General features: G+C 49.7%; 3 protein-coding genes across 5 annotated transcripts in view; 1 reads left to right on the plus strand and 2 right to left on the minus strand.

Moving 5' to 3' along the window:
• PDE6D (phosphodiesterase 6D) overlaps window positions 1-237 on the minus strand; it is a 34,527-nt gene extending 34,290 nt beyond the window's left edge. Inside the window, exon 1 of the mRNA XM_059855602.1 lies at window positions 78-237. Coding sequence (XP_059711585.1) covers window positions 78-127 — 50 coding nt within the window. The 5' untranslated portion in view covers window positions 128-237. The remainder of the gene's footprint in view (window positions 1-77) is intronic.
• A 153-nt stretch (window positions 238-390) lies between these two features.
• Window positions 391-23,210, plus strand: COPS7B (COP9 signalosome subunit 7B). Of its 3 annotated transcripts, XM_059855600.1 has the most exons (8): window positions 391-2,853; window positions 3,430-3,550; window positions 6,797-6,972; window positions 8,149-8,224; window positions 9,757-9,845; window positions 10,390-10,592; window positions 11,833-11,938; window positions 13,239-14,593. In XM_059855600.1, exons 3-8 carry the CDS (start codon window positions 6,811-6,813, stop codon window positions 13,395-13,397), a joined length of 795 nt encoding a protein of 264 aa, XP_059711583.1. In that variant the 5' UTR covers window positions 391-2,853; window positions 3,430-3,550; window positions 6,797-6,810; the 3' UTR covers window positions 13,398-14,593. The 3 variants fall into 3 exon arrangements, with proteins under 3 accessions (XP_059711583.1, XP_059711584.1, XP_059711582.1); XM_059855601.1 differs by lacking the exons at window positions 391-2,853; window positions 3,430-3,550; window positions 13,239-14,593 and adding exons at window positions 4,775-4,897; window positions 21,942-23,210; XM_059855599.1 differs by lacking the exons at window positions 391-2,853; window positions 3,430-3,550 and adding an exon at window positions 4,775-4,897.
• Window positions 23,206-27,062, minus strand: NPPC (natriuretic peptide C). The gene is made up of 3 exons (XM_059855604.1): window positions 26,804-27,062; window positions 25,081-25,372; window positions 23,206-23,658 (listed from the first exon to the last, which is right to left on the minus strand). The coding sequence occupies exons 1-2, from the start codon at window positions 26,894-26,896 to the stop codon at window positions 25,094-25,096; spliced, it is 372 nt and encodes a 123-aa protein (XP_059711587.1). The 5' UTR covers window positions 26,897-27,062; the 3' UTR covers window positions 23,206-23,658; window positions 25,081-25,093.

The following is a 27,062-nucleotide window of genomic DNA, read 5'->3' on the forward strand; positions in this document are numbered from 1 at the left end:
GCCCCAGGGGCCTCGCCACAGCGGGGCGGCGATCCCCGCGCCCCCCGCGCCGCCCACGGCCCCCGCACGGAGGATACAGCTTGAAGCCGCGGAGGATCTCCTTGGCCCGCTCGTCCGTGGCCGACATGGTCCTGCCGCGCCGCGGGCGGGCGGACGGGGCTGGGCCGGGCCTGGCGGGAGCGCGGCGGTGACAGCGGAGCCTCACGACCCCCCGCCCCTCCCTCCCGCGCACCCGCCACTGCCCGGCGCAACCAACCCCAGCGGCCGCCAGTGGCCGCCCGCAGCCGCACCGACCAATCAGCCGCTGCCGTCCCCTCCTCGCCTCGCCTTCTGGCTCAGGAATGACAGCGCTACTGACCAATCAGACAGAGCTCTCCCCTCATTCAAGGGTGGGTGCGCAGCGGTCGCCGAGACTCTTCGGTTGGGCCTGACGTGGCCGCGATGGAGGCGCCGCAGGATGACCGGGCAGGGGGAGCAGGCGGTCCCCGGGCCGGGAGGCCTCAGCGGGGAGCAGTCGAGGGGGTGAGAAGCCGCCCTGGGCCTAGTCAGCGGCGGCCGAACGGCCCGGAGCCGCTGGAGCTTGGCTGGCGCTTCTCCCCAGGCAGTGGGGGTCCCGAGGTTTCGTCTCTGGGGCTGCTCGGCGGAGCTCCGCCCTTGAACTCGGGTGGTGCGGGCGACCCGGGTGCTCAGACCCGGAGGGGCTTCTACTGGAGACCTTCAGAACCACCTGGACGAGTTCTGTGTCATCTGCTCCAGGTGACCCTGCCTTGGCAGGGGGTTGGACTGGATGATCGCCAGAGGTCCTTCCCAAACCTAGCAGTTCTGTGATTCTGCGTGTCCCGAGGCCGGAGCCAACAGCACCAGCATTGTGGAGAAGGTTTAAGATAAAGGCAGCCTTCTTTGTGCTGCAGAAATTTGAATCACAGATCAGTTTGAGTTGAAGGGGAGTTTAAAGACCATCCAGACTTGAACACCTCCAGGGACGGGGCATCCACAGCTTTGCCAGGCAACCTGTGTCAGTACCTCAGCACGCTCACAGGAAAGAATTTCATCCTTATATCTAATCTAAATCTGCCTTCTGTCATTTTGAAGCCATGCCCCTTGTTCTATCACTAGAACTCTATCACCTTGTAAAAAGTCCCTCTCCAGCTTTCTTGTAGGACCCCCTCAGGTACAGAAAGGTCTGAACAATGTCACCCTGGAACCTTCTCCAGGCTGAACTATGCAAATTCTTCCAGCCTTTCCTCATCAAAGAGGTGCTCTAGCCCTCTAATCATCTTCATGGCCTCTGTGTTTGTGTAGCAGAGTTGATTGTGGGGGGGGATGTCTTAGGTTTGTTAGCACATCCCAGGAGCCAGGCTGCTCTTTAACATGAGCTAATTAACCCCTCAACAATCTGAGTGCAACTGATAAAAGCATTAAGTCATGGATAAAATAAAGCCAGCAGTTGTAACCCAGTCCTCGAATGAGGACCAGTGAACAGTCAGGGTGCCATCAATACACTCACTCATGGCTCCACTTGCCTCCAAATTGCCCACTGTGCAAAAGTGGAGAATGTGAGGGTTAATAAAGGCTGCATTTAATGCATAGGGGCAAGGCCAGTATCACTGAAAAGAGATCTTAATAATAAAAATGGGCAGCATTTATTTTCCTGTGTATGATCCATGCTCAATTTCCCACCATCAGTTTAAGAGTCTGACGTGGTCATTTTGAGTCTGGGCAGAGTGCCAGGGGTGAGCTGTGCAAATATATATCTATATTTTGTTAAGAGTACATCCTGGATTTTAGCTAGGTTGTGGAATTGCATGCTGTCTAAAGAGGAGGGACTAAATATCACTGAGAAGAAAAGACTGAAGAGGAGAAAAGGCAAGCAAGACAAAAGGAGACCTGCAAAAGGGAGAGACAAATGGTTGTATGTAGGAAATGAGCCTTCCAGGTGGAAGTAGGACATGCTGGTTTACAGAAGTCATAAGAAACTCCATCCTGTCTCTGTTCAGGCTCCTCAGAGATGAAGGAGCCAGAGACCAAGTGGATCTCATAGAAGGGAAGTCTTGTAGCTTTGAAGGTCTATCTCTAGCACAGAGGCAAGGATGTTTGTGGAGTTTTGAGTTTGCATTTCCTGGCCAAGTCTCAGAATTCTCAAAGTTGCCTTGCTGTGCTGGGAGGCACAGGCCACTCATTCATGAACTTCTGAACATCACAGAAGAGCTCATAGCTGCAGTGTGAAGCTCCTGTCACTAGTGCAGGGCCAAGCCACCGTGGAACACGTGACAGCACAACTCAGAGTGACAAAAACCCTGGGATCTCTCACAGTCCTTGGGCTGCATTAACACAAACAGCACTCTTGAGCACATCATCTTAAAAATCTCCTTGCAAGAAAGTTGCTGCAAATTCGTCTGTTCCTTGGTGCCACTTGGAACTGAAAACCTTTCCTTCACATCCCTGGCAGGGGTAGCAGCTTCTGAGCTACCACTGCAGGCGAGAAGATGCCTCCAGCCTGCTTTCTGCTTCTCCAGCAGCTGTTCTCAAGGTGCAAGTAAGGGAGCTGGTGTTTCTGCAGGGCAGAGTAACTGGGAGATAGTTTAGATAGCCCCAACTGGGTCTTCATCCCACCCCACACCTGATGGAAGAGGTTGTACAACTTCACATCTACAACCACCCAGACATCTCTCCTTGCCTGGCTGAGGTTGAGAGTCCAGCAAGCAGCTTAGTCCCTGGATCCTGGGAAATAAAGAGAGTTTGGAAACATTTCAGTAGGGCCTGGGAGCTCCCCTCCACCATGCTCTGGAGGTGTGTGCTGGCAGCTGCAGGGAATGGAGATGAATGGATGAAGGGTCGTGGAAGCACACACAGGTGAGTAATGAAAGATAAGGAAAAATACAAGAAACACAAGAGTGTTTTCACTCTTGGCCCTCTCCTTGGTGAGGTCAGATGTCCTCAAAGTCTGGGGGTTCAGGACCCCACTGCCTGGGGACATTACTCTGTCAGTGCAGGGAAATAAGGTGAATTATATGCTGCCTAAAAGGGACCTGGACTGCAGAATCACAAGGGGAAGAGGTGGGGCGAGTCAAGAGATAATGCCAACATTAAAAGATAAAATGGATTAACATCTCCTGGCACACAGAGAGCTGCGTGGGTGGAGCAAGAGGTTGCAATAGCTGTTTAAAAGGGAATGAGACAGCTGGACATACGCATATTTTTCCTCTTAAAACCAAAAATCCATCCCGAAAGCTGAGCTTAGCTGATGCTGTCCTCCAAAGTCCAGGTCAGTCAGCCAGGCTGGCTGTTTGCAGTTGGGAGGTATCAGGACAGGGACTCCTGGCTGACCTACATGGGGCTAACAGATGATTTTTACCCTCAGGTTCTAGCAAAATGTCACAGAATCCATGGAAAATAGCTCACAATCATATATTTCCATTTCTGTTTCAGCCTGGAATTCGAGCTTTAGCGAGTGTTGGGAAGAAGGAGGCCACACACTGCTTGTCCAAGGCAACTGTTCCAGCATGACAGGAACCGTGGGCAAGGGCCTGGTTAGAATGTGATTAAAGAGGTAATTCTCCCTCCCTGTGCAGATGAGGGCTAAGTGTGGCTTAAGTAAATTACTGACTGGCTTGTTATAGCCCTGGCTGAGTTCCCTTGTTGCGCAGGGCCTCGTTTTTTACATCCAATTTGCTGTGAAGCCCAGAGTGTCACAACAGCATTCCAAGACCCGCATCTCTGCCCTTGTCTGACACCCCTTCTCTGGCTGGATGATGGGACCCTAGGGACCTGCTGTAGATGGCTCTGAGACACAGGCTAAGCCCCATCAGTTTCCCTAATAGTTTCTGATGTTCATTGCTTGAAAGTTCACCCCTCCTGACCATGCTGGTCTATGATTTGATGATCTTCAGGGACTTGCTGAGTGAAAGCCAGAAGCACTTTGCTCTCAGCTGAAGGATTTTTAACATTTTATTCACAACATGGCATGGATGAGCCTACAAACCTTGGGGAGGTTAACAACCCCCAATTCCCTCTTGCTTCTACTCTTGATGTGATACCCTTTCAAGCATCTTTTGGCCCCTGATCTATGCTCCAGGAAGGATCTTAACCCTTCCAGTTCCCTCCCTGCTCACCCATGTCACAGCCAGAGCTCTGCCCTTTGGCTTATCATTTGTATGGACCATTTTTCTGTGGAGTTCAAAATCAGCTCTATCTTCATTCCATCTCTTGCTATTTCCCAGGACGACTGGCCTGAGAGGCTCAGCTGGTAGAATCATAGAATATCCTGAGTGAGAAGTGACTCCCTAGGATCATCGAGCCTAACTCCTGTCCTTGCACAGGACAGCCCCGGTAATCCCACCGTGTGCCTGAGAGTGTTCTTCAAACACTCCTTGAGCTCTGCCAGGCTGTGATCACTTCCCTGGGGGGTCTGTTCCAGTGTCCCGTGCAACCATTCAATCTAATAATGGCCCCACTTGTAATAACGAAGTGGCCTTACAACAGCAGCCCTCTGCACGGGTAATTTTGGGGTACAAACCCCTGTGATGCTGCCACAGGACCATGCATCCCCTAAACAAGAGGCAGGAATTTTACTTGCTTATGCTGGAATAGCTGCTGGGACGCAGCGGAACAGCTGTTCCAGCATAAGCACGTGAAGTTTGCTCCGTGGGCTGCTGCAGCATGGCTCTGCAGGTGCCAGCACAGCCAGCCCGCCGTCCCCATCCCGGTACCCCGGCGATGCCGGGCCGCGCTTCCCGCTCCTTGCGGCCGCCGGGGAATCGGGCGGAACGTTCGGCGCGGCCCGCGCGTTCCGGGGGGGAAGGAGCCGCGCGCGGACACCGGCGCCGCCATCATGGCGGCTTGAGGCGCGGCGGGTTCGGCGCCGGGAGCGGCGGGACGGGAGGCCGGGAGCGGAGAGGTAATGCCGGGGCTGGGAGAAGCCTCCCAGGAACAGGGGCGGCGGTGGGGAACCCCCAGTAAATTACCCTCTGCGGCAGGGCTCGGTGGGGACCGAGGGCTCTGCCCGGGGTCTGAGGAGAACGGCAGGGCCGGGAAACCCCCGCCTTCCTGCTGCAGGGTCTGCGGGCCGCTTCCCGCCCTGAAACTCCTTGAGCTACCTTAGAAAGGCCTGACGGCGAGAGAAGTCCGGCTTGTCCCTCTGCTTATGTTGTTGTAGTCTTTGGACAAGCTACGTTGGAGTGTCTGCTGTATTTCAGTCACTTCTCACTGGGGTAAATCGGTTTTGGAAGCAGCGAGGTATTCCCTGTGACACGGATGTGCACACAGGTTGCAATAGCACCGCAGTTGTCCGAACGTTTACTTGGAAAGGGGCAGATAATTGGCGACTCTTCCCCACCAGGGTATGGATACAGCCATCCAGTCTTTTGTAGCCTCATACACCAGCGTGTGGTGTGATCACCTGTGAGGGAGGACAATAGAACTGTAAAGTCTGAATCTCATTCCCAGCACAGTCAATCCATGTTCTCTTGTGAGGAAATTGTCCTCTCTGTGAGCAGAGGGAACACACTGATATGTTAGGCAGGCACACTGACTGTTCTGTAGTGCAGGGATTTCTGGTCAGAGCTGAGGTGCTGTTCAGCCAGGCTGCACGTGTGCCCCTGGTGGGAAGAACCCCAGAGAGACTTTGGGGTCTGAGATATCTCAATGTGGAGAGTGTTAAAGGCTGCCCTCTAAAGCTGAGACCATTTGTACCTGTAGGTGTAATAGAACAAAGTAAAATGTATTTTTAGAAGTTAACTAATACAGGAAGCTGTGATGCTTTCACAAGCCTTAATTTGGTTAGGTCTGGTGGAAGAGCAGAGCCCCTGTATGACTGTGCTGCCCCCACAAGGGTGGGTGTGGGCCCAGCCCACGTGGGTCACACAGAACCAGACAGGTTCTCTGGTGTTTGGTTTTCATCAAGGTTATACCCTCTGCTTGATAATTGTCCCATACAAACATAACACAGAACCTCCCTTATCTGCTAAGTCCTTTGTTTGGTTTCTGAATAACATGCTTGGGAAGTTTTGTCTTGGTTGTTTGTAAACAAACAGCTCATTTTGTGGAACTTGTTAATAAATAGCGGTTTACATTTCAAAAGCAACATGTTGGTGCTGGGAGACAACATGCACACCAGAAATGTCAGGCAGCAGCTGAAGACAAAGACCTCTCTTTACAGGAGACTTAAATAGAGCTTTTGTAGTAAGGGTATTTTTATCACTTAAGCTTCCCAGTTAACCCCAAACACTTGAACTGTGTAGTGCAGACAGGGGAGCTGCTTACAGGCCCCAGTTCTTTTTGCCTTTTGGGCTCAGAAAGCAATGGGAATTATGGATACACACTGTATCAATAGGCAGAGTCAAGGGAAAAGGTGGATGTGTGGGCATACAGAGCGCATCAGTCCTTCACAGGGAATTCTGTTAGTTGCTGCTTTGGAGCTGTGTGATGAGGAAGGAGGAAGTCAGTCAAGTGTATCAATAAGCATCTTTACAGTTGGCATTATTTGGCAGCATCACTAGAAGGAAAAGTCTGAAAACAGCATGAAATCTAAACTCTTGTCTTATAAGAAGGGATCTGCAAGAGCAGATCCTTTTAGGGAACTGCTCAGACAGAAATTTTGCATAGAAATTGTAGGAGTCATCCTTGCTCTCCAGCTAAATCAGCAGTTGAACCTGCTGGGTTTTTGGCCTGCCCCCTGAATGCTGAAGAAAAGGCTGGCAGCTGAAATGTTGCTATGCTGAGCACCTTCTGGTCCCCTGCCAGGCGGAGCTCAGCAGAGGAGAAAGGATGTGTTAATATTATGTTCTTTTACTGACAGATTGAAAACCTAGAATGGCAGGAGAACAGAAGCCGTCCTGCAATCTTCTAGAGCAGTTCATTTTACTAGCCAAAGGAACAAGTGGCTCAGCTCTGACTGCTCTTATAAATCAAGTGCTGGAAGCTCCTGGGGTTTATGTCTTTGGAGAGCTGTTGGAGTTAACAAATGTGAAAGAGGTAAGAGTTGAGTTTTTATTCTAATGCCCCTTCTGCACTACTAGTATAAGGGATTTCCAGAAGTTTCCACAGGCAGCCTGTGGGTGAAATTTCTGTGCCAGAAGGGCCTGTTGCAACTTGCCTAGGTTGAGAGATGTTTTTGAATAAGAGACTGACCTTGCTTTTGCCTGTATATGTTAGGTGTTAAAGAATACCTATATAAAGCTTTGCTACCTTAAGGCAATTGCTAGCACAGCAAAAACCTGGCAGCAGCACAGTAGCAGTTTTAAGAAGGCACTTTGGCAGCCAACAAGGAAAAAATCCCTTTCTACTTCTTTACTGTCCTGGAAAGCAGAACTTCAGTGCTCTCCAAAAGTCTTTGTGAACAGATGTCTAGTGTATCAGGCCTGGGTGGTAACCAAATCCAAACCATTTCAAACCAAGGTGGAAAGCAAGTTCCAGAGCTTTTGCTGAGAGTACTTTGCCAGCCCCTGCCTCTTCTACAACGAAGGAATCTAAGCTGAGTATCTCTGCAGCTGGAGTAACACAGTGCACAGCAAGTTTGGCTTTCCAAACAGGCTCTTAAATATGCATAAAAGCACCTCGATGGTTATTCAGTATCAAATCACGAGTGCTGGCTTTTTCCTGGGTTTGCGTGCAGTTAATGGTATTAAAAACCCAATCAATAAAAATCACTGCTTGCTGCTGCTGTTATTCCAGTGAAGTGTTTGCAGGCAAGAGAAGAGCTGTTACCTCCAAATGCACTCCAGTTACAGTGTCCCAACTTGCTTTGCTTTGAAGCTGTGGTGGCTCTGCAGGTAAGCTGTCCTAGCTTTCACAGGTTCCTCACCAGCCATCACCATTACCTGCTTGCTTATCACCTGGTGAGAGGAGCTGGCCCTGTAGGTTGTCAGCTGGAGTTAAGATTTGCATTTTTCTTTTACCTCCCAAGTTGCCACACAAAGCATTGACAGTCCAAACTGGAGTTAAGTTCCAGTGCATAGAAATGGCTGGATCATCTTGACTCTAAAACTCCTGAAGTTTCCTGCTCTTGAGGCCTTAGGAAGGAAGGGTCCAGCTTGGGATATATTTGCTTTTCTGCTTAAGTTCTGTGCAGACTTCAGCCATTCTCTGGAGAAGGTGCTTTTCAGGGTTGTGTTGCCCATTTAATGTGATGTTTCTTTTCTCCCCATCCAGCTTGCTGAGGGGTCTAATGCTGCTTATTTCCAGCTGCTGAACCTGTTTGCGTACGGAACCTACCGGGACTATGTAGGTAAGAGACTGCTGCCCTTTAGAGGCTGGGACTGGGTTGCCCCTCAGGATTGTCAGAGGCAATTCTTTACTTTCTTAGATGACTGGTGGAGTGTGGCTGGGTGAAAGCATCCAGGAACAGGAGTTGCTTAGCAGGAGAATTGTCTGTAGCGGGCTCTGGGTCATGTGTGCTTTTTGCTTGCTAAAAATGAAAGTAAGGGTTAAGACTCTGGGGTGCTGCTGGTTTGGATGGGACTGCAGTGCTGGGTTGAATTGGTCTGCAGCAGAATCTATTGACGTTCACAGGCCACTTACCTCTGTAGAGGGAAATTTCAGACATCTCTATGGAAATTTAGATAACACCAGTTATGGAAACTGCAGAAAACTTAGACAAAATTGTTCTGCATTATTTATAAAAACCTATATGGTTTGGGAGATAACCTTTATTCCGTGACGGCATTGCTGAAACAAAGTGAATAATTTCTTAGCTAGAATACAAGCTGAAATAATGACTTTTATGCAGCTTTAGAAAGACTATGTGTGAATCATCTTTGTATCTGTTGAAATGTGCTTTTATCTCTAGTGCTTATGCTTCCATTCTGCTACAATTTAATGCTTCATTTGTGGGTAGCAGCCTCATCCAGACCATTACAGAGTGTGACAAATAATTCTGTCATAGTGCTGTTTCTCAGGGTGGTGGATGAGCTATCTAGTTCCTGTAAGGAGCAGTGGCATCTCTAAGTGCAAGGACTGGAAATTCCAGTGTCTGTGGAGCAATATGAGCCTCATGAATTCTGTGACTGATTAGAGGATGTGCTTGCTGTCCATGGCTCTTGTGTCACTGTGTGACAGAACAGTTCATTCTTCCTTTTCTAGTGAAGAAAGAGAAAGGGGGAAAAGCAGTCAAAATGAAGAGCATTGGATGAGGTGGGATAGATGGGAGAACTTGAGTGGCCCTGAAACACTAATTTCCATTAAAGTAGATATTTTAAAGTGTTTCTTAGCTTTGGAGGGCTGCCAGTTTCCTTTCTCTCTTTAAATATTCATGAGGCTCATGGATATAATACAGTGACAGTGTGGCCATCTAGATTAATGACTTCTCCTATCTTCCTCAGCTTAGTACTTTGCACTTTAAATTCTGCAGTTTTTCAGAGAAATAAAACCAGCTGTATTTGCAACCAGATCAGCAAAGGGGGAAGATTTTTTTTCTGTCAGCTTATTAATGAAATAAAAATTACTTGGTAGAAACAAAGCCATTGACCAACTGTTTCAGCAGGGCACCAGTTATCAATTACCTTATAATTCCAGAACCAGAATTACTAAAGAAGCAGATAAGAATAGAATTGCCAAGTTGTTCTTAACTTTTCCCCTTCTCTCCCTGGTTGTGCCAGTTTATCTGCAGCAGCATGCTCTGCTCACCAGCCAGCACCCACATTAGCTGGAGGTGTTCGGTATTTCAGGATGTAGTGTAGCGTAACTAGCCTGAAGTTCTGCAGCCTGGATTATGTCATTTTCAAAGTGAAGTCCTGAATCTTGTCTTTTTGACATTAACAGCAAACAAAGATAACCTGCCTGAATTAACAGTGACTCAGAAAAACAAGCTGAAACACTTGACGATCGTAAGCCTGGCTTCCCGAATGAAGGTAAAGTGTGTGGGCTTTGACAGCTGTTGTCTCTTGGTTTTGTTTTAGAAAATGGCATCCATTCCAGAGCACTGAAGGGTACAGTGTACAGGGTACAGTGTTGTCTCCTTGTGCATTTGGGATATTAACTTAGTGGACTTCCATGGGTGAAGTGTGGGGGTGTCTGAACTGACATGCAGATTGGTCAGAAAGGTCTGGGAAACTTTGTATGGCTTTTTTCACTGCTGAAGATGGAGAATCATTGTTTAAAACACTGACTTTTTCTTCTAGAGAAAATTATGCAACACTCTTAATTTCTTCTACAATCCCATTTACCTTTTTTCTTCTAGAATGTGCTATACTATACCACAGCTTCAGGAATTACCAAAGTTCTGTCAGAATATTTCACAGCCTGGCAAGCATTTGTTCTGCCATGATCAGTCACTGCTGCACCTGTAGGTCAAAGTGTAGGATACAATAAACATTCGAGTCTCAACCTTTTGAGACTTAGCCATTCATTTTCACTCTAGGACTGTTAACTTACTCTTGGTCTTGCTGTTTTTAGTGCATTCCCTATTCTGTATTGCTGAAGGACCTGGATATGAGGAATCTGAGGGAGCTGGAAGATCTCATTATTGAAGCGGTTTACACAGATATTATCCAGGGGAAGTTGGATCAGCGAAACCAGGTGTTAGAGGTGGATTTTTGTATTGGCAGAGACATTCAGAAGAAGGACATCAGTAACATTGTCAAAACGCTCCAGGAATGGTGAGGCAGTCCCTGTACCCTCCTTATTCCTTGTACATAGCTTGTACTGTTTTCCCCCTCACAGTTTCAAGTGCTGGCTCAATTTCACCATGTTCCATTAATCAGGAGTCTTATGCTATAAGTAGGCACTTGGAGGAAGAGTCTGTTGGGCAAGTTTTCCAAGATCCCATCTGGAATTCAATTTGTATTATGTATCAAGCCAAATTCTACCACATTGTGAGCTTCTGCTCTCACTGTAGCTTTTACATGGCAGAGCCCCAGTGACGAGTCAAGGACTTTGCAGAAAGAGGTGCCAAACTGGACTCATGGTTCTGTGGTGGGAGCTGCAGCACTTAATAATGAGGGCAGAACTGTTACTTTTCAGCCTTTTTCACTGTGTTGAGAACTGTGTGGGCAAATTCTCAAGAATCACAGCTCTTTGGATAGGATGTCTCTTCAAGTTTGAAGTTTCAGGTGGCTTTGTCTTCTCTTTGCTCCTGCAAATGCAGCCTGTCTGCAACTGTAGTGGGACTGTGGCATTATCTCTTTGTACCTTTGCCAGGAAGCTGTTTCTCATCTTTTTGTAGGATTCCCTTCCCACCTAAAGAAATTCCCACGGGCTGTGGAGCCCATTGCAGGTCCTGAGCTGGCTGGGAAGTGCTTCCTAGTTGCTATGGTAATGAGTGCATAAAAGTAATTAAACTGCTGGGCAAATATACTGTCCTGTGGTGGGGGCAGGTTTTTTGCTTCTCTGCTCCAGCTCCCTCGGTCCCATCACAGTGGGAGGGCTCTGACAGCTTCCAGGACCTTGCAGCATTGTTTGGAAGGTAACAGTGAACCCACTGCCAATTCCCTTTTTGTCTTTTCCAGTTCTGAGTTCCATGCTGAGTGCTCTTGTCATTTGAACACTTAACAGGCAGGAGGATTATCTCAATATTACTTTTTTCTATAATTTTAAAATTTTGCATTTGAATACTGTGTTGCATCCTGTTTAAGTTAATTCTGTCTGAAAAGGAAGATGAAAGTGCATTGAACCTGCACTTACTCTCTGTAAGGGTAACACAGACTCTCTAGAGAGTGCTGAGAAATGCATAGAGTACACAGCAAAGCTTTTTCTTGCCAGCTTTTTGCAACTCTAAGCAGGAAGTATAAATTTAATAATCTCTTAAACTTTTAGATGAGCGTGACTTTTCAGATTGCCTGATTGAGCTGCTCCAGGGAGAATTTGTAAACAACGTTTGACATCATTTGTATCTTGCAGGTGTGATGGCTGTGAAGCAGTTCTTTTAGGAATTGAGCAGCAAGTCCTTAGAGCCAACCAGTACAAAGAGAACCACCACCGAACTCAGCAGCAGGTAGAGATGGAGGTGAGTACAGAGTCATCTCAGGCCTCTGTGCTGTTGGATAAATGTTTGTTTGCTGAAGGAAATAATCTCTATAATAAACGCCTGGTTGATTGGTCTTGGCTCTCAGAAGAAGGCTAACAATCATGCAAATCAGGCATGGGGTAGAAAGAAAACACATCTGCTTCTGAGTGCTAGTATGACCACAAACATCAGACATCCAGCAGAGTGGACCTTTTATTGGTAAATTTTTATTAATTTAGGCTAGGTGACTGCACTAATTGTGGTTTCCTTTATTGATTCGTTTGGAAAATTGTGCTTTTACCACAGATTTTTATTGCAACTCTGTTCCCTTCGTACAAGTCAGGCAGGGGGTAAAAACCACTTCTCTTTGTAAAACGAGGAAGTGTAGTTAAAAATCTCCGGAGTCTCAATTGCTTTTGCAGAAAGTGCCCGCGGCAGCTCCCCCCGAGTCGGGCCGGGCCCTGGCGCGCTCCCGCCGTTAGGTGGCAGCACGAGCCCGCGCTCCGGCCCGGCCCTGCGCCCGAACGTCGGCTCCGGCCGCTGGGAAAGTGGGCATGGGCCTCCCAAAGCGCTGCATCAGGGGTTATCATCCCTGCAGGTTTCTGTTTGCATCTGCTTGGAGGCTTGATCGGTATCCATAGCACATTTGGTTTTCCACATGCCTTTGGCTTGGAGTTGGCACACCTGACTCCCCAACCTTGGGGGTTTTTTGAAGGTTAGCTCACTGTATTTCTGGTGAGCCCTGCAGAGTTCCAGGGGATCGAGGATGGTGCTTAGTGCTGTATCTCTTCTTTTCAGCCAGAGTAGCAGAAACATTACTGCTGCTTCCCACAAAATCAATTTCTGTTCCTGCTTCTTAGCAAATAACCTGTGTCTCAGGTAGTCAGGTAGGCCAAATGGCAATTTTGCTTTTTAAGTTCTGTCCTGAGAGTAAATTTCCACTGTCTCCTTTCCCCTTCCTGCTTCTGGCTGACAGAATGGTAGGATGGGTCCTTCTGCACCAAGGCAGTAGTAGGTTCCTCCAGACAGACAGAAGGGTGGTACAATATTGTACCGTTGTCCTTAGGGGCAAAAGTAATCCCTAGTTATTCCAGACTGGAAATACTATCAGCTCTGTCTGTAAACGAGGATGAAATATTACCTTTATTAAACTCAAATGGAGAGCATGTTACTGCTGGGAGAGTCTCTTTTATAATCTCCAATCTTATACTCCAGGGGTTTTTCAATATGTTTATGAACAGAGTGTCTGCTGCAAGGGGAGGAGGAAGCAGGTGATGATTCACTGTCTCTTCTTGGCCAGGTCACAAACATAAAGAAAACATTAAAAGCTACAGCCTCGTCGTCGGCACAGGAGATGGAACAGCAGCTGGTAGAGCGAGAGTGCCCTCCACACACAGAACAAAGGCAGCCCACAAAGAAGATGTCCAAAGTCAAAGGGCTGGTCTCCAGCCGTCACTAGAACATGCCATCCAAATGTCATTCAGTTAGGAATGACAACAGGAGGAGCAAAAAGGGCCTGTGTCTCCTTTTTCAGTGGGTTCTGGGCCAGTCCCTTCCCAGCTGGCAAGTAAAAGCCCTGTTTGAACAGCTCCCAGTTAGCAGCACCTGGCTAAGTTATACTGTGCAGCTCCTATGAGTTTTCAGGGTGTCTCTGTTCTGGTCCTGTCAAGGGGGACTTTTAAAGAAAGAGACTAACGAAAAAGGGCAGGAAAAAACCAAAATATCTGTGGACCGTTTTGCTCCCTCCCAGCTAGTTCATTGCTGCTTAACCTTGAGGAAGCTGCTCTACTGAATCAGATCATGGGAGAGCTTCTATAGCAAGCATCTGAATCCCAGGGTTGAAGTGTGGCTACCAAAGCCAGGCTGGGAGCGAGGAAGCCATCAACACAGATCTTTTCATTCCCAAAGGGAGCACAGGAAGATTTCTAGGCCAGGAACTGCTTTACATGGAAGCCTTCAGCCTTTCCGCTACCCCTGTCTATTTTAAACTGGGGTGAAATTCACACTACCTCGCTCTGTGAAGATGAGTTCCAGTGCTGGGCTGTTTACTTAACTGTCTGTTTACTGCCCTTACTAAGCCCTTTAATCTCTCACAGATTTAAAGCACTGTTCTGCATCTCTGAGGCATCAGTACAATAAGGAGGAAGCAGGCTGCTCTTTCACACAGACCTTGCAGGTGGTTAGGGGCATGCTAGAAACTATTCCTCCTGAATGTGATGTGACCTCCCAGAGCTGCTTGTGAGTTGTTTCCCCCATTGATACCTTCAAAGGGTAATGCATTCGCTCTTCCTTGGATGCTGGCGACAGTGGGAGAGGAGCCTGTTTGGCATAGAGGCAGGCTGGTGGCCCAGGACCCACTGGCAGGGGTCGCAGCAGCATCCCCTTGCTGAAGCAATGGACTTGATGAGTCTTTCTGAATTTTGAACACTTTCAGGTTGTATTTTCCTCCTTTTTTTTTTTTTTTTTGTACATTGTTGTGATTCTAAAGCATTTCAGCCTTTGTTTTGTGGGGTTTTTTTTTATTTGTTACAAACGAACTTCAGGTGATTTGCACCTAGTTTGGCACGGTGTGGGGTTTTTTTTAAGGGGGAAGCATTGGAACAGCAATTCATAAAAAAGTACATTTTAGAAAAAAAATTAAAAATGCTGATTTAATGTCAGAGTCTGGAGTCTTGACTTGGAGGCTGTTTTAGGCTTGTTGTCCAATGGCACTTGTTCACTTGAGCATTTATTTGATTCTTGGTGTATGTTGACTGAAGGTCTGATTGATCTCTGATGCATCTGGGAGACAGAGAAGCCTCTTCATGTTTTCTCAGTCGTTCGTCTTTGTCCAGATTTGTGCAGAAGGATGTATGGCAAAGCTGGTAGGTGAGCCCTGTGTCCTGAGCCTAAGCAACAGCTTTGTTGCCTGGTTGTGGAAGGCTCAGAGCTGTGCTCTTAGGCCAGTCAGTTCCTTCCTTTGCATCTAGCAGAGTGCTGCCTTGTAGTTTGGCTCCAGCATTTCACTTCTGTAAAGAGAAGCTCTTTTCCTGAGCAGGCAGGGGAGCTGTTTAAGCAGAGGACTGTGACAATGCTCCAGTCCTGCAGCCAGCTGTCACCTGCATTTGCTTGTGCAATGCACATGCCTTCCTCTTACTGCTACCAGGACTCTTTGTCATCTGCGTGTTTGCAGTCCTCAGTCACAGGACTTGCACTTGTGAAAGTAAATCCCTCTCCTTTTCTTCTGCAGTGCAGGCACACCAGCTTTCAGTCTGGAGAGGAAGATCAAAATACTCTCCCTCCAGCTTCCTCTGGGTCAAATCCCAGACACTTCTGATTCTGGTGGTCAGGCTTCCGATTCTTTACCAGCTCTCTGTCTCCCTAGAAATGCAACAAGGATGTTAAGTGGATAAGCCCAGAGCACTAAGCCTTCACCAGTAACTCAATGGAACTGTTTCCCAAGCAGTGGCAGTATTAGCTCCTGTTTCAGCTTCTCACAGTGTTCAGCTGACAGCTTCTCAGGAGGTGCAGGTGGACCTTGTGTTCCCAAGTCTGTGATGGAGATGGACTGTGTCTCTTTCTAGCTTGCTGCGTGGACAGCTGCAATGTGCTGGTCATCCATTTCCTCACTGGATTTGACTAGTGAGGCTCTATGGTCCTCTTTCCTTTTCATTTTTAATATCAGTCCTGCAAAGTGGCAGGAGGAATACAAATGCCTTTGGGAATCATTTTAGCTCCTCATCAAGCCACAGTCTGCTGAGGAGGTAGATGTGAGTTTGGTGCCCTTGGTGTTTATTCCCTGCCAGTTACAGGAGTCACATTAGTTTACTGAAGCTTCTTTTGTGGTTGGAAGTTTTTGAGTTTGTTCTTGTGTTTTTGCTGTTCTCAAAGCCTGGCTGGGGGTGAGGATCTTATTTACGCTTTGGTTTGCATTGCCTTTGATCAGCAAAGCAGCAAGAGAGGAAATAGCACTTTGAATAAAGACCTGTCCCATGTCTGATGGTGACAGAGGACAGGGAAGGGACTGGTGTTGGAGGGGATGGAGCTGTTTGCATGTTTGGCTTTCCTGGTGTGCCAGCAAAGGGCTTGGTGCTGCAAAAGGAGGGGGATGTCTGCAATGAGCCCAGGCTGAGATGAGTCATTAACAAATGACATGCACAGAGTACCTGGGGGAGGCAAACAGCTCTGCAGCAGCTGGTTAATGAGTCTGGCTTGAAGGAAAGAGTTAGAAGCTATTCCAGAAATGAAGCAGAAGGCAGAGTTGTTAACGGGCAAGGATGCAGGAGGTGCTGTGCTCTTTGAGAGCAACAACAGATAAAGACTGTTGACGTCCTGTTGACTACAGGATGGGCAGCAACTCAGAGCAGAGTTGTGTGAATTAGGGGCTGAATTGTGGGCAGTTTCTAGTGGGGAGTGCCCAGGGAGCTGAACTGCTATGGGGACGAGAGGGAGGTTGAAGCAGAGGCAGATATAATGCAAACTCCCATGGATTGCCTGTGCCTGCTGGAGGCAGCTAACACAGCTTGTCTGAGCACTGTTGGATGCTGCTCCCTGGTGCAGGGCAAGCATCCTGCCCTGCTTTGGTTTATGGCAGCGATGGGATGCTCCAGCTGCAGCTTGCTCCAAGATTGCAGCAGGACAGACTTTGAGCTATTGAACTTCTGTTTGCCTTTTCCACCCAGAGGGAGAGAAAGTGGATAGAAACTGCCTTCCCTCTGCTCTTCAGGGCTTTATTGTCTAGCTTTGTGTTCTGCAGCTCCACTTGTACTAGTGCTTGTTTAATATGGAATTGAGCACTGAGCTGGAAAATGGAAGAGAGGATCTCAGCTGATTGCAGTGCTGGTAGGCTGCCCTAGCCCTAAAGCTGTGCCTCATGCTAACAAATGTCCCTGGCATTCCTGCCGAGACTCGCTTGATACCAGCTAACATCAGGCAATTCTGGAACACAATAAAGCCCTGTTGATGTCAGTCTTTAACAGAAGGAAAAAAAAAGTTTTGGATTAAAATCTCTTCTTCTTTTACTTCTCTCCTCACCTTCTTAGCTAAGTTGAATGCTAACTTACTCTTGTGTTGAGAGCAGGAGAGAAAATCAGTGATGCTGACAGATCCTTCTGTCTTCAGATTTGAGACCTGTCCTGCAATCAATCTTGTGCAGCCCTAGGAAATCCCATGGATGCTTGTGGAGCTGCTCTCAGGCTTGCAGGTCTCTCTCCATGGATCGTGTACAGGAGTAGGACCTGCAGAGCTGCTCTCCAGAGTGAAGCTTTTGGGCAGAAGGTGAAGCTTTTGTTCCTTACAGAAGACAGTGGTCGAAAGAAGTGGCCATTTTCCCACCAGCCCTGCAAAGTGAATTTTGCTGAACAGCTTTCAGTTCCTGAAAGAATGTAAAAGGATGCAAGATCCCAGAGGGTATTTTTGGTTTTAGTGTTTTTACCCTATGAGGGCAAAATGCGTTGGTCCCTGTGTGCCAAGCAGACTTGTTCTTACTCACTGCAGGGAAGACAGAAGAAACAGTGCCCTTATCTTTGATAGCTGTATTAGAACATAAATCGTACGGGCAAACCAGACTTTTCCTAAACTTTCAGTTCTGTACAGGGTTATATGAGTTCAGCTAAGCTAGAAACCACACAAAGCCCACCCCTGCATGGTAAAGCAGCCCAGCCTTGTGCGTTTGTGTGGCTGTTGGTGCTGGGGGAATCCTATTTTTGGTCTGAACCTGTTGCAAACTGCAATGCAGAAAAACAGCCTTGCTCTTTGTTATTCTAAATAATGGGGAAATGGAGAAATCTAAGAGCCTGCCTGACAAACACAATAGGCCCAGATAGCCCTATCTCGGGCACCTGGTCACAAAGTTTCCTGTTGTTTTTTTTCCACCCCACTAAGTCCTCTATAACACCTGACCTAATGCAAGGGAACCAAAACCTGAGTCTGCATAGCATATTTTTGTGTAATCTGAGAGAGAGTAATCCAGGGGCATCAAGAAAGGTAAATTAAAGTTTGGAGAGATCTCAGTTCCTGCTTGTAACCTCAAGCTTGTATTCTTAATATGGAATTTTAGCCTGACAGTCTGATTGAATTTCTCGGCAGAGTTTTTAGGAATATGTCTTTGTTTCATTCTGCTCCATGACGAAGGTCCGTATCTCTCAGGGACTCTTGACATTTTGCTGATAGTTCCTCAAGTTTGGCCCTCCCACAGAGCTCCCAGAGGTAAGTGATTGTACTCTGTAAAGAGAGTGTGTGTTTACTCCCTAACCTGGGCTGACCCTGCCTCTCAGCATCCCTGTATTGCTACTCCCCTCTCCAATTGGTCAGCCAGGCAAAGGAATGGGCAGAGCAGCACTTTGCTCCCTGTCTGTGAATCCACAGGCACGGAGGCTCCTTTGTGCAGTGTGTACATCTCATGACATGCCCCACTGCAAATTGCCTGAGTGTGGTAGCTGTGACCACAGTTTTTTCTTGTTGATGAGAAGAGATGTCCCTGCTCTAGGGGATGTGCATACATACACACTGGAAATTCCAGGCAGTAACAGGATGCCATAAGGTCATTTAACAGTCCTGAAATATGTATTTCCCCACAGAGCACAAAAGAATTTGTGCCAGTAGTCCTTGCTTACTCTAATTCTAGTAGAAGATGGCACACACTTCCACATCTCCAAAGAGCCTTTTGAAATCTGTATCATTTGGGTGTTTTTGAAATGCCCTAGTCACACATGATAGCTGTTTCCAGAAGAGCTGATTGGGGTGGGTAAGCTAAGCCTCGCTCCATCAGGGATCAGCCTCTTTGTGAGTATTTGGAGCTTGTCTGACCATAGGCTGTATTTTCATGGATATGAGCTTTGGAAGTGGTGTTCCCTTGCCCTCCAGATTCTTCCCAAAGATGCTGTTTATCTCACCAGCCCTCATGTTTCCCTCACTGTCTCATGATTAGCACAGTCCTAAGGCTGCTCTGTGCTGATGCAGTAAGTAACATCTCGGTGTTTCATTGTCACCTTCGCAGCTGTTAGAGAGCACCAGTTCCTTCAGGATCACCTGCCAGCTGTGATGCTGTACCTTTTACATCATGACTCTGAGATGACACCTCTCCTTGCTGGCAGACAAGCCAGGTGGGTAGGCACTGCTCCTCTGAGCTGTTTTGCATCTCAGGAGGCGCAGGCTGTAGCATAAAGGAAATCAAGGACGAGGACAGTGTTGTAAATAAGGGGCAAAGCACAGAACTGTGTCCCCTTCCAGCTCTGCTGCAGCTGCAGAGAGCAATCTTGGGCAGATCAGTTCCTCTGCAGCTGCATTTCCCAGGACACCCTTGCTCCTACCTGCTGACTGACAGGGTTTTGGTCTCCTGGCTGGGCAGAGGTTGGTTGCTGATGGAGTTGAAGAAGATGAGTGTGTGCAGTAGGGGGGAAATCTTAACACCTTTTAAGCTTTTCCAGGAGGTTGTCTTCCTTTTAAGTGGCATACCCTTCTTTTCCCCTGATGCAGATAAGGTGGTCCGTTGTGGGACCATCAGCCTGGAGTATTATGGGTAATATACCAGATTAATTATGGAGGGGGCAGGAAAAATAGCCTGTGCAGTTTTCAACAATATCAAAGGGATGCTACCTAATGATTTTCCTATTAGCTCTTTTCCCATCCTGCCAGAGTCGCTGCAGAAGTGTCATTTACAAAGGCAGTTTGCAACTCATTACCCTGGATTTTCACTGTAGTTCTGCTCCAGAGAGCGTGGGCTTTTGCTGCGTGCCCCAACCTAATGAATTGCCTGATTCAGTTAGTGCTGCCGTCCCTCCTGATGAGGTTAGTTGCTGACTGACAGGAAGGGGCCTGAATCCAATTCCCTTCTTGTTTTTAACTCACACTTGTGTCAGGTGCAGGCTCCCTCTGGAAGTCGCCCTGTGATCCCTTCCCTTTGTTTTTCTGCATTCTGAGGGAAGCAGCCCATGCTTGGAGAAGTCCTGGAGCAAGTGGCAGGGGCATGTTTGTTGCTTCCCCTGGCAGTCCCTGCTCCATGCGTCAAGTCCCTTTCCAGATGGAAAACTCCTTTGCTCTCCTGCTCTGGGACTTTGGGCTTCTCTTTTTCATCATTGCTTTGGAATTTGCTGTCACCAGAGCTGGGCTTTGTAACCCTTCAACAATAAGTACCTGGGAAAAGTTGCATGAATGGTACCAGAGAAAAACGTGGAATAGGGGCTGGGGGTACAGAATGGATTTCCCACACATTAGAAGGCAACAGTGTCCTTGTTGTGAATGCTCCAAGGTCTGCTCCAGCCTGTTTGGGCTTTGGCAGGCACTTGTACTGCAGCACTGGAGGAAGCTCTTTTTCCTTTTCCACTAGAGAGCTGTGTGCTTTTTCAGGCTGGGGGCTGATGGCTCAACTCCTGCTAAGAATTGCTCCTGGAGAGGAGAAATCGAGGCTGTTCCTACGTCATGTCACTAGTGTTCCCATTTGGAAGCTGAATTGGCTACTGCTCATCCATCTGGTGGTGCAGGAAATGTGTAGGTCCCATGAGTGCTAATTTGACCTGAGTATGGACAGGAGACCTTGGAACTCCTTCTCCCCTCACTTCCCGGTGTGTGTACACACCTCTGCTAAAGGCCATTCTCTGACACTGTGGTTGAGATATCGGCTGCCTCCTCCCGAGGCTGCACTTTGCATCCAGAACAACTGTTGTTCATTTGTGCTGTCTGGGCTGGGATGTAGCAGGGGAGTTTTCCAGGGATGGCCGTGGATCCTTTCATGGGATGTTGAAAGAATCTGACCTAGCTGGCCATCAGGGGAGGCAGTGGTGCAAGATGAATTTGTTTTTGCTGCACAAGATGCCTCCTTGCCTTTTAATTACATTCCTGTGGCCCCTCTTTCTTGCTGCCCTTGTTCTCTACGGAGCCCCTGTCAGGGAGACCCCGTTGTGGCCATTTCGGGTGAGTGCTGTGTTCTAATGAGCCACTTCTGATTCCCATTCTTGCTTGCCCAGTGAAGCAGGAAAGTGCTCATCGGTGCTCTGAGAAGTGACCTCTACTGGCAGTGCCTCTCTCTGCCTGTCAGACCCACTGGTCTGGCTGTGCCACAGAGGGGCTGAGCTTGAGTGATCTGAGCTTTCCCAAGTGTTCTTTCACCCCTCAGTGCTGCCTTCTCTCTTGCACATCACCACCACACATGGGCACGATATTCCCATCTTGCTGGTAGGAATCCACATCCTAAGGGACAGGTGGCTCCCTAGTCAGACCAGAAGCAGGAAAGTGAGGAAACAAGCTGTTATCCTTTCCCTCTGCACCAGGAGCTCTAGCTCTGATTGCTTCTCTCTGCCAAGCTAATGGCCTTTTGCTGTACAGCTTTGGCCTTTTCCTTGGGCTTGCTTTTTCCCAGGAAGCCCAGTGGATGGAAGGGACCCATGCTGTGGGCTGTGCATTTATTCTTGGACAATGCTGCCAAAGAGAAACAGGAATCCAGATGCTACATGACCCCAGGCTGTGATCTTCAATCTCCCAACCTTATCTCAGGTTCTGCCTCACTTATGTGGTAAAATTGTGTGGATTGAATTCCTGAGGCTGAGTCCCTGCTGCTGTGTTGAGGACAACCTGTCTGTCACTAGGCAGGTGGTTTTATTTCAGCTCTGGCTTGCAGCAAAAAGCCAAAACTGGAAGGGGAATTGTCCCCATCTTGGTCCCAGCCTGTCACTCTATCATGGTCACTACTCTGGCTTCATGCTCAAGGACCAGGACCCTGAACAGGACCTGCAGCACCACCTTCTTACACCTCTGTTCAGACCTAGCTGTGCAAGGTCTAAACAGTAAGCGATTTCTTGTCCTTTAGCTTTCCTGAGTGACAGTGGACAGTCCCCTCTAATGGGCCTCTCTTTAGGAGCTCCTGATACAGCCCCTCCTTCCCTCTAAAGATGTGTGGAGCTGGAAGGGTGACCTTCACAGGTGTATTTGCCTTACAGAGCCCTGACAGTGGGTTGCCATTCCCTATGGGAGCTGCCTCTTGCCCATCCTGTCTCCCTCCCTGCCAGGGTCTTGATTTTGTTCCCCATAGGCAACATCTTATGTGGTCCATCAGCTGCTGCTCCCCGTCCAGCGGGATCCTGTGGGCACTGCGAGGTGGGTACCTGTCTCTGACGGAGGCCGTGCTCATGCGAGGTCAGAAATGTCCCCTATGCGCTCCTAACCTGATGATTGAGCTGTGGGTGTCTGGATGAATCCTCTTGTTCTGTTCACCCAGTGTTCTGTCAGAGCTGGGGTGAGTCTGGCTGGAGGTTTCTATGGTTTCCTGCTGGTTGCTAAGGAGAAGGATCGCTTTGCCTCTGGGTCTTGGTGACTTACTCTTTGCCCTGTCCTAGGCACCCAGAACATAATGCTCGTTGTTTCCCAGCCCACTACAATGGCCAGGGCATAATTTGTGACTCCTGTCACGGCTGGGCTGGGTGCCTGCCACTCTCTTTTTTTCTAAGGCCTCTTTGAAGAATGAGACCAAAGAGCCTTCAAGCAGGAGTTTGTGTGTTTACTGCACTCCCCGCCCCCTCACTTGCTGTTTCCTTTAGAGCTCCAAGTCATTTTAACGATTTATTTCATGCACTTTACATAGCAAGAAGCTGTAGCAACAGCTGTGTCCATGAATCCTTACCAGGCAGCTCTCGGTATATTTTGGTCTGTTTGCGTATTGTCCCTGGCTCAGTTAAATAAATCTCTGATGGAGGAAGGGACTTTACAGCTTAGTGGCAAAGGGCTGGCGGATGGGAATATCAACAAGACACTTAGTGGGCCACTGGATCCTGGAATAGCAGTGCCTCTGGCACAAAGCTCTGCTCCCACCAGCACAGCCGGGGGCCAGATCCAGCGCAGGCTCTTTGTTGCTGTCAGCAGGGACGGCGTCTCCATCCAGCACCAGTGATAGAACTGCAGCTATGGGCTGAAGCACGTCTGGGACAGATGCTGCCCTGCCCTTGTCATGCTGCTGTGGATCCAGGGCTCAGCTGTTAACCATGGTGGGCTCATTTCCACGGGTGCCATTTGGGATCTGGGCATGGATGTGCTGCCCAAGGCTGTGTGCTCTTGCAGGGAGCTCAGCTGGGGTCTGCAGAGTCTTGCAGCACCAGGCAGGATTCAGTCCATCAGAGCATCACAGGATTGGGCACAAGTTTACTTTTGCATATGGGATCAAAGCTTAAAATATCAGCTGGCCTTTCTCTCACTCCTGACTTTTCTAAAACATCTGAACAATTTCTTCTTTAGCTCTGTTAAAATCAATCAATCTGACATTTAAATTGTATGAATTTGATAAATAAAGACAGGTTACAAAATGCCACACGGAATGATTTTTTTTTAAAGTTTTTCAACTACTTAGGACAAAAAATGTTACAATGCTTGACTTTTCATTTAGTTACATAAATAATTTTTTTATAAATATCTCTTTATAAACAATATATAAATAGCTTTACAACATAAATACATTTATGCATGACATGAATTTACAAACAGCAATGTTATACAGCTGGCTTCATCAGTCTCTTGGAAAAGCACTGTCCCTTGTCTCGGTGAGTGTTTGTATATATAATATATGTAAGATAGAGAGCACTTGTTAAAAAAATAACAAAACCAAAACAGTTGGTGCCATGACTCCTCGTACCAAAAAGAAAAACACAACCACATCTTTTGTCCATTCCAAGGGGGTCTCTGCTTCTCTAGATGTTGCCTGGGGGATGGCTGTGCCTGGCCGTGCGTGGTTCGAAAAAGTGGACTACAGATTCAAAGCCCTGCGAGGAACAAGAACAAAGTGCCCATTAGTACTTGCCACAGAGCATCCCTTACCTATCCCCAGCCAAAACCCCTGCCAAAGTATCTGTGGCCTGGGGCTGGGGGATGCTGGACTCAGCAGAAGCCATCCCTGAGCTTTTTGCTTGTGCTAAAGCAGGGAAGTAAATGCACCCTTTGCCTTCTGGCTGGTGTTCAGGGGAGAGGCTGAGGGAAACTGCTGCCCCTCCTGCCCTTTTGTCTATTGGAGTTTTTTTTCTTGTTCTGATGGGTTTAGTGAGAGAGAAGGGATGTGACCTGCCTGCATGGGGATATGTGTGCTCCTCTTGGAGCCCTGAGCTAGCAATACTAGGCAAAATTGAGGGGTCTCTAAATACTAGGCAAATTGAGGGGTCTCTTCCTCAATTTAGAGGGTCCTCTAAATTGAGGAAGAGAGAAACAGCACCCATCCCTCCAGGACAGGTCACAAACCAGCACTGCCATCCTGTAGGCACCTTTGGATTGTGCTATTCCCATCGCCCTGCAGAGCAGCAGGATGCTGGATCCAGTCCCTCTGTGCCCAGTTATGTGTGCCATGGGAAGAACAAGTGGCCTGGGCTGCAGTGGTAAGTGCTTCCCAAAATGTGAGTTCATCTGTGTGTGTCCTGCTGTCAGGGCCAGGCCAGAACCGTGCCTCACTGTCCCCAGTACCTGCAGGAAGACCTGGCAGGGGAGGACTGCCATGTTTTTCCCAAACCCATCACTTTGGGAAAGCAACACTTCTTCACCCATTGTTTGATACACAGTGGCTGTGAAGAACTGTGGGAGAAACTTCTCCCAGCTTCCCATAACTTGCTCAGATACAAAGCTGCAGTTAGGAAAGTGCTACTCATGGTTGTCACCACACCTAGAAGACACCTGGAGGACTTGTGTTGTTTTTCCTTAAATTAAAAGTACTGGAGCACAGGAGCCTCCCTAACTCTCCAGCTGCAGGCACACAGGGGGGTACCCTGCCCTCCCAACACCTATCCGTAGGTCACCTAAGTGTGTTAAGCAGAGGGGGAAACTAGGAACATGTGGCTGCACCGCAGCTGCTCCTGCATCCTCCCCGGAGCCCACGGGTCTTGCTCAAATCAGGGGGAATCCAGTTTGAGCTGCTGCAGGAGCAGCTGGGGTCTCTGACCCTTCTGCAGGGCAAGGCAGTGGGAGCGCCGATGGATTCCAGGCAGGAATGTAATAAGGCCATCTTTGGGGTCCTCCTCTTTGCCCGCCAGCAAAGCCAGAGGTTGCAAGGCTCAGCGGGGTGAACACCTGCCGTCCCGTCCGCTGGCATCTCGCGTTCGCGGGGCAGCGCATCCTCCGCATCCCCCGCGGTACCGGAGCGCAGGCCCTCGGCACCATACCGGCCCGGTCCCGGCCCCATCCCGGCCCCGCCGCGCACTCACCGCCAGGGGTCCCTCAGCATCCGAGGCCGCTCATGGCGCCGATGCGATCCAGCTTGAGCCCGAAGCAGCCCTTGCCCAGGCCCTTCTTGTGGAGGCCCTTGTGGCGGCGGCCCGGCGGGTCCTGCAGCAGCCGCGCCCAGCCCGCCCGCGGCCGCGCCTCGGCCCGCGCCTCCCGCGCCTCCCGCGGGCCCGAGCCGCCGCCGCCGCCGCTCCGCTCCTTCTCCCGCTCTTTCTCCCGCTCCGCCGCCTCGGGCGGACCCGCTGCTGCCGCCGCCGCCGACCCGCGGGAGGCCTGTGGGGAGGAGAGGGTCAGAGCGCCGCCGTCCCCAGCGATCCCCATCAGTGTGGGGGACCCCCCGTAAGGGACGCACAGAGGGATCGGTGTATCCCCACTGCGATGCAAACTCGCGACTGGGTCTGTGCCCGGCAGTGCAGTCCATCACCCCGCCGCTGTGCCCAGGGCATCTTCTCCCCTCCCTAAATCTGTGCTCCCTTCCCTGGGGTCAGAGCATCCCCCTGACCCACACCGTAGCGGTGTCTTCCTGTCCCGGTCCCTGCATATCCACACAGCCCCTCCAAAGGGCTGGTGGTGCTGCACACCTCAGCTGTGCTGCTGTCGCTAACCTGTCGTCCCTTTCCGTCCCGTCCTCCCATCCACCCATAATCTGAAGGGGCCTGAAAGCTGGCAGGTCCTTTCATTTCAGATCCTTTCGGTCACTGCATGCCCTCACCGGTTTACAGACCTCTTCAGATTATGGGGAGGGGTCCTGCCCCACAGCTCCCCGTGCACCACTGCCTTGCAAACTGTCCCCAGCAATGGTGGGGAGATCAGGGATCCTCCTCCCTGCTGCTCCCTCCCCTAGTTAATGCTCTCTGTGTCCTCCCAATCCTCCAATTCTGACCCATAATTAGAGGGACACACCTCCTTCCTTACTGTTACCCCATCTCCCAGGCCTTCCATCTCTCTCCCTGCTCAGAGCTGCTGCCCACCAAGCCCTGGAAATGTTCATCCTCATTCATTTTCCCAGCAACCCCCTGTATCAACAATTTCTTCAGCCTGCACTCCACTGCTTTACAGGGACACCGCCACTCCCATCCCACTGCTGCCCTGGGGCACTCGTCAGACCGTGTCCCCATCTCTGTGCCCAAACCTTAGGGCAGTACCACCCAGTGTCCGTGGCCTCGGGCACATCCCTCGTCCTCAGCATCTCGGGACAAACAGGTCCCTGGGACATTCTCAATTGGGGCGCCCCTTCCCCACGGGACACGCGGGGACGGGACACCCACCTGTGTGCCCCTGCCTGGCCTGTTTTGTCAGGACTGCCCGGAGGGCTCTGCTCTCGCACCCTGTCCCACCGTGCACCTGCTGCCTGCCCCGCTCCGGCTCTGCTCCCCCTCCCCCGTGCCCGGCACAGAGGGGTCTCCAGGATGACTCCGGGGAGCACACTGCCACCCTCCCTTGCCCCGATCCCGCGGGCTGCGGGGCGCACCGCCTCCCATTCCAGCCTCTGCTTTGGGGCGGATGTCCCCGGACGTTCGGGACAGCCTGGAGAAGCAGGGAGTCCCCCTTGCATTCGAACAGCCCATGCGGGGAGAAGAACCCCTCTTTGCACTGACTCCGGCACCCCACAGGCACCCCACATTTCCCCCTGTGCCGTTATGACTCTGAGCGGGACCGGGAGGGGAGGAAGAGCCGGAGAAAAGGAGAAAGCTCCAGCCGTACCTTCTGTGGGAGCTGAGACGCCGGCTTCGCCTCCAGCCTGACGGAGAGCAGCGCGAGTAAAAGTCCACCAGCCAGCAAGGGTGAGATCTGCATCCTGCGGGGCCGAGCGGCAGGGGGGTCGGGGGGGCAGCGGGGAGCCGAGGGCAGCCCCGCGGAGAGGACGGGACCGACGGGAGTCAAAGTTCAGAGCGGAGCCCCGAGGTCCCTCCTGCCGCCTGCGAAGTGCCGAGCTAGTGAACTTGGGCTGCTTTCTGCTTCA

Source organism: Haemorhous mexicanus, chromosome 10 (assembly GCF_027477595.1).
Source record: "Haemorhous mexicanus isolate bHaeMex1 chromosome 10, bHaeMex1.pri, whole genome shotgun sequence".
Taxonomy (NCBI): domain Eukaryota; kingdom Metazoa; phylum Chordata; class Aves; order Passeriformes; family Fringillidae; genus Haemorhous; species Haemorhous mexicanus.